Source organism: Oryzias latipes, chromosome 15, assembly GCF_053564925.1.
Source record: "Oryzias latipes strain Hd-rR chromosome 15, Olatipes_Hd-rR_3.1".
Taxonomy (NCBI): domain Eukaryota; kingdom Metazoa; phylum Chordata; class Actinopteri; order Beloniformes; family Adrianichthyidae; genus Oryzias; species Oryzias latipes.
The window spans coordinates 13,532,413-13,538,412 of record NC_136251.1 but is presented as its reverse complement, the minus strand read 5'-3'; the positions used below and the strand labels follow the sequence as shown (position 1 = coordinate 13,538,412).

General features: G+C 45.8%; 1 protein-coding gene and 1 long non-coding RNA gene across 3 annotated transcripts in view; one reads left to right on the top strand and one right to left on the bottom strand.

Annotated features, from left to right (window-relative positions):
* Positions 1-2,359: 2,359 nt before the first annotated feature.
* LOC144984124 (uncharacterized) lies at positions 2,360-3,096 on the bottom strand. Its single transcript, XR_013647789.1, has 2 exons — positions 3,049-3,096; positions 2,360-2,780 (listed from the first exon to the last, which is right to left on the bottom strand). It is a non-coding gene; the product is annotated as an uncharacterized LOC144984124 (long non-coding RNA).
* Positions 3,097-3,148: 52 nt separating this feature from the next.
* Positions 3,149-6,000, top strand: part of meis1b (Meis homeobox 1 b) — a 71,666-nt gene continuing 68,814 nt past the window's right edge. Inside the window, exons 1-4 of one of the 2 annotated variants that reach the window (XM_023963803.2) lie at positions 3,149-3,919; positions 4,965-5,188; positions 5,580-5,721; positions 5,863-5,913. In XM_023963803.2, coding sequence (XP_023819571.1) covers positions 3,908-3,919; positions 4,965-5,188; positions 5,580-5,721; positions 5,863-5,913 — 429 coding nt within the window. In that variant the 5' untranslated portion in view covers positions 3,149-3,907. The remainder of the gene's footprint in view (positions 3,920-4,964; positions 5,189-5,579; positions 5,722-5,862; positions 5,914-6,000) is intronic. The other variant, XM_078931784.1, reaches the window with a different exon arrangement.

Genomic DNA, 6,000 nt, shown 5'->3' with positions numbered 1-6,000 from the left:
CAAATCATTGAAGAAAACAGGTTCAGAGCACTGTCTAGTGGGTCTAGATGACCCAACTCCCAATGTTAAAGTGCCTAGGATAGCACAAGGGTTAAAAAAGTTCCCATGCTGCATTGCAGTTTTTTGCCTGATGCTGAATGGCGCTCGTGTTCTAAACCTGCAGAAATGCGGCTTGACGTTAAAGCCTGCAGACTGATGCTCGGCGCGCTGGATCCTCTGGAGGGGGGTACTTTATTACCACCAGGCTGTGCTGTGCTCCCTGGCGCTCTGCAGCCTGAACTCACACTCGTCCAGGAGAAGATGAGTCTTCACACCTCCCCCTGCACCCCCCCCCCCACCACCACCACGTTCTGCTTTTATAACTTAGCCTTTCCCACTCATCCTTCTGCTTTCTCCTCTCCTTTTTCAGACCCCCCCCCTCCATCCTCTAAGGTGCTGATCAATTCACAGTCTCCCTGGAGGTGTTAGCCCCCCCCCCATGTCCATCCAGCCACTCATCGCTTCCTGCTCTTCCTTCTGGTTTCAGCTCCATCCGTCTCTCCATTAGCGCACCTGAAATAACAGCGCTGGTGACAAATGCTGCTGGGGAGGGGGGGGGGGTAAAAGAGGTGTGTGTGACGGAGGGATGAGCTCTCTCTCTGTCTGCGGGGTTAATTCACACAGCGAGCGGCGTTTCAGAGTGAAAGTGGAGCTGCTGACCCGCTGACCGGTGGCACATGTGAAAATTGACTGGCAGGGATTACACCTGTGTGTGTGTTCACGTGTGTGTGTGTGTTTGTGTTCATGTCTGCGTTAAAGCAGCTGTTTGTCACATTCTCTGTCCTGCAGCAGTTAATGCAGCTGCTGCAGCATCTGGACAAATGACAGTGTCACCTTTTCCAGATTCAGAACAAGAAAACTTCAACTTTGTTTCACTGATTTCCCCTTTAATCAGTTAAAGGAAGAACTGAAGGAAAAAAAACGGACCTCAACAATCCAGCTCAGTTTGTATTGATCATAACATTGATCAAGTTTACCTCAAAGATGTGAAACGTTGCTGAAAAGTGCACATTTTTGTGTCATATTGTCACTAAAGTATAGGGGTCTGAACAGAAAGGCCTAAACACAAAAATAATGTTTGCCTTCAAGCCTGTTTTCTAAGATTTTAACCCTTTTTTTTGTCTGTTTGTGTTCTAGTTTTTCTATTGTGCTCCACTTTTCAGTCACGTGGGGTGAGGCAGGATGGGATGAAGAGGTAACGAGTCTTACGCCACCTTTTTTTTTTTTAGGACCATTTTAACTCCAAAAGATGACTTTTATTCATTAATCCTTTCTCTGATCTGAGGTTTTTGACTGCGGAGTCTTGAAAACTGCAGTTTCCTGTTCTACCGGCAGGAGGCGCAAGCGGACAAGCGTAAAAGATGTGAGCGGCTCGTATGAACTTGGAGTCCAAACTGCACGGAGAAAAATGACCGATCTTTTAGTTTTGAGTGATTCCTGAAAATGCTTTAAATTCATTGATGGATTAAGACGAAAATCCTGACAAAATTTAAAAAGAAGAGAAAAACAATGTTGATTTGAAAATTAAAGTCACACTTTTCTCAAGAAACTGGATTAAAACTGATCTTTAATTGATGTTCTGCCTTATTCAATCATTTGATAAACTGTTCTTAAGCGAGAAACGCTGCTCAACAGGGTCTGGGGAGGAGGGGGGGGGGGTATCTGGAGCCTTTCTGTTCAGATCCAGTCTGGAGCTCTTTGACCTAAACTGCAGGGAAAAAACTAAATTCTCACTTTACAGACATTTTAACAAGGGAATTTTAAAAAGATTGGCTTAGAATGATAATTTTTAAAATTATTTCAGTTATTTATCTGATGAAAAACGAAGAATTTGAATCAGATTTTAATAACGTTAAGTCTGAAAAGTGTCACAGAAAACTCTCGGTTCTGATTTTGATTAAACTTTTTGAAATGTTTTTAACGCGCAGTTTTTGTTCAGATATACGTGAGGAATATTCACTTTTACTGTGTAAAAATATTCGGAATTACTTACCAAAAATACACCAAACAGTCGCTCCTTTTTGCGTTAAAAGTCTGGGTGCATTTGCTTTAAAAACTGCCATCAACCCCACCACCACGCAGGATGTTTTCCACGTGAAGCCACGCTGTCGTTATGTCAGATGATTGAGAAGGGAAAAAGAAAGAATCCCACTCCAACACAGGTAAACGTTTACGCACCGTTTACCTGTGCGTAAACGGTGCGTAAACGACGCGCAATCGATGCATGGACGAGATAAGGAGAATAAAACATAAATACATTTAAAATCTGCATGAATTTCGGATGAACCTAAACAATAAAAACTTCACAAAACCACAAAAGTGTCATTAACATTTTAATATGCTTGTTTGGTCCTTAATTAAAACATAAATACATTTATAAATAGTAAAGCAAGTGTATATTTATTTTAGGAATTTCAGCCACACATTATTAACACTTTTGATATATTTTCTTAAAATGTAGCAGAAAAACCTTGAAGTTGTTCCGTACTCTTGTAGCTCTAAAAAAATAAAGATTTATTACTCAACTTTTCCGCATTTGGGGGTAATATTATGCACGAGCGCAATCCGAGAGCTCTCTGCGCAAAACGGTCTGCGGCTCCGCGCCTGCTCCAGAATGTGGCCTAGAAAAGCTGATCAATCACCCTCGGATCGATCACGCTGGGAGCCAATAGGGGGCTCACATCCCTCTGCCTTGCTGCCATTGGACGCCCGGTCGGGCTGGAGCGATCCATTCCGCGCTGCTGCGGGGGTGAATGCACGCGCGTGGAGAGATAGTAAAGAAAAGAAAAAAACAACATTCATGAGTTTGAACCTTATGGGAAATTTTCAGCGCTGGCTAAACTTCTGCGCAGAAAACCGTCTGATTGGCTCTTCTGCGCAAGTTTGAAAAGAAATATTGCGGGGAAAAGTGAGAGCTGCAAACGATGCAGATGATGCGGATCCGCGCGTCATGCATGCGCGCAAAACTGATTGCGATCGCCGCTTTATTTTAGTATATCCTTGACGCACCTGACTTCAGAGGCCGAGCCAAGGCAAGCAGGCAGGCAGGGCAGACCCCCCCCCCCTCCCTCATCAGGGTCCTCCCACCCCCTCCTCTCCGCGCCACTTGCTGCAGCCCGGTGCGTTTTGGGAAGACGCGACCTGTTATGGCCGCCACTGCTTCCGGGTTTCAGCAGTCTGGTCCGGATCGACACACGCGTGCATTGGACACAAACGAGGCGCGCACGCACACGCGCTCCAGAAGGACTCGGCATCGATCGTGGCTCCTTTAAGAGAGCCTGAGCAAGTCTCCCCCCGCCTCCCTTCCCATCCACCTCCTCCTCCTCCTCTGATCCACTGTGGACGCGTTTGCATAAGAAAATCAAGCCGGGAGCCGAGAGTGATCAAAGAACCGGAGGAGAGCGGATTCATTTTTAACTCTGACGCTCCGGAGGCGCACGGACCCGCGGAGGCGCGCGCCGGACCATCATTCATCCGGCCACTTTTGACAAGCCCTCGCGGGTTTTTTTTTCCCTTTTTCTTTTTCCCCCTCTTTCTTTCTGACTGACAGGCGGAGCGACAGAAACAACCATGAGAGTCGCCACTTTTCATTGAGGGGCTGTTTCGCCTAAGAAAGGACCCCGGTGCCGCCGCGCAGGGAGGGACAGCCGAGGACGCGTTCGCCGCCGCGCCGGGGCGAAACTTGCGCGAAAGCTGCGGGATCTGCGGGGCTTCGGGAAAGCAGAACGGCCGAGGAGACGAGGAAGAGAAAGGAGGAGAAACTGGGGATTTTCTTTTGCACCAACACCTTCTCGCCTTGTTTGGATTTTCTTGCGCGTCAATCCTGGAGCGGATTTACCCGAACTGAGAGCAGGGAGTCCGGAGGGTTATGGCGCAGCGGGTACGTAGCGCAGCGCTCCAAAAAAACAAAACAAAACAAAAAAGTTCCTCTGCGCTTTGTGACTCGCACGTCTCCACGCACGGACACCAAAGTTTGTTCCGTGACCTCCGGGGTGAGTTCTGGTGCGTGGCTGCGCGCTCCAGGAAAGACCCGGGTTGCGGGAGTCCCCGGACGCGTGATCATGTCTGGGCTCTGACAGGCACAACTGAACTCGAGGCAAAACAAAACGTCACATTTCCAAAATACGCACACAATTGCGCAGTTTAGCTCCTTTCTTTCTTTTTTGAATTTTTTGTTTTGTGGGGCCAAAGGTGAGGGCTGATGCGTGCGCACTCCCCGGGTCTGCCTCAGAGCTGCACAGATCTTCACACGGATAGTTAACCGTGTAAAATCGGACTCTGGAGACTCTGAGCCGCAGCGGGTTTGACGCATGGGGGTAGTGGGGGGGGGGGGGGGGGTGCTTTGCACCTCTGTGCCTTTTGGGTGCAAACGCTCAGCTTTAAGTGATAATGCATTTTCCTCTTTCCCTCCCCAACACCAGTTTTGCAGGCATCAATAATTCAGGCAAATTTTCAGGGTGAAAAATTTTCTTCCTCTCCAAACAACTTTAGGAGTTTTTTCCCTGACTGTTAAAGCAAAAGTTTTTTTTTCTTTAGATCCAAACTGCGGCTGCGCGCGTATAGGCCTCTAAAATCAGAAAACTGTAATTAGTTAGCTGGGGACGCGTGCGTGCGTATGCAAAGAGCACAGAGCAGCAGCTTCTGAAATTATTAATTTCATTTTTAAATCAAATATTTTTTAAAGTTTGAATTTTTTTTATCTTCACAAAAAAATGAAACTTTTGAAGACCAAACAGTTTGTTTCATCTTTTTGCGCATAAATAATTTAAATCAAAGTTAAATTAATAAATAAAAGTGAATCTTCTTCTTGTTAAAAATGTAAAATAATTTAAAGTAATTTCCAAACTTGTAAAAAAGTTTAGTCATTTAACCCCCCTCTGCGCATGTGTGTTAACTGTGGCCGCTGCGTGTTGTGTCGTGTGCAGTACGAAGACTTGCCCCACTACGGGATGGACGGTGTGGGCATCCCGAGCACCATGTACGGAGACCCGCACGGCGCGCGCTCCATGCAGGCTGTGCACCTCAACCACGGGCCCCCCCAGCTGCACTCCCACCAGTACCCGCACACCGCGCACACCAACACCATGCCCCCCAGCATGGGCTCCTCGGTCAACGACGCTCTCAAGAGAGATAAAGACGCTATTTACGGGTAGGTGCGCAGTTTTTCTCCTATTTGCCAAAAGCTTAATTTCTGCTGCAAAAGTGACCGAATGTGTTTTTACTTGTAGCTGCTCCTGAAATGTATAAATTAATTTTTGCAAAATGTCCCAATGAACCATAAAAAATGTGATTTACAAAAATAATTGAACTCTAGTATAAAAATGTGGTTTTAGAATATCAGCGCATGCGTAAAGTTGCCCCCAATGTCACTATTTATGTGAATTTAATATAGAATAATTATATTAATTGAAGTAATTTTATTTATTTGCACCCAAATTGCAAACTTAAACACTTTTTTGGGAAAAAAGAAATATTAGAAAATTTGCAGTTATTAAAACGTCTATGTGTGTTTTTGTGTGTATGTTTGTGTGTGTTTTCAGACACCCCCTGTTCCCTTTGCTTGCACTGATTTTTGAGAAATGTGAATTAGCGACCTGCACCCCCAGAGAGCCCGGAGTGGCGGGGGGAGACGTGTGTTCCTCGGAGTCCTTCAATGAAGACATAGCTGTGTTTGCAAAGCAGGTCAGGAAAGTTTGGGCTCGTGCAGAGCTGCGTGCGCCGCAGGACAAATAAAGTTTGCAAACACGTAGAAAAAAAAGACAAAAAAGTTTCATCCATCCATCATTTTTAATTAAATTTGTGTCATATTTTTTGACTTTTCAGATTCGGGCAGAAAAACCTTTGTTTTCTTCAAACCCAGAGCTGGATAATCTGGTGAGTCTCAGATTATTTGAGTGCAGCCTCACTCTTGTCAGAGTAATCCATCTCTGACTCGCAGTTTATTGCAGCCCTGCAATAAAG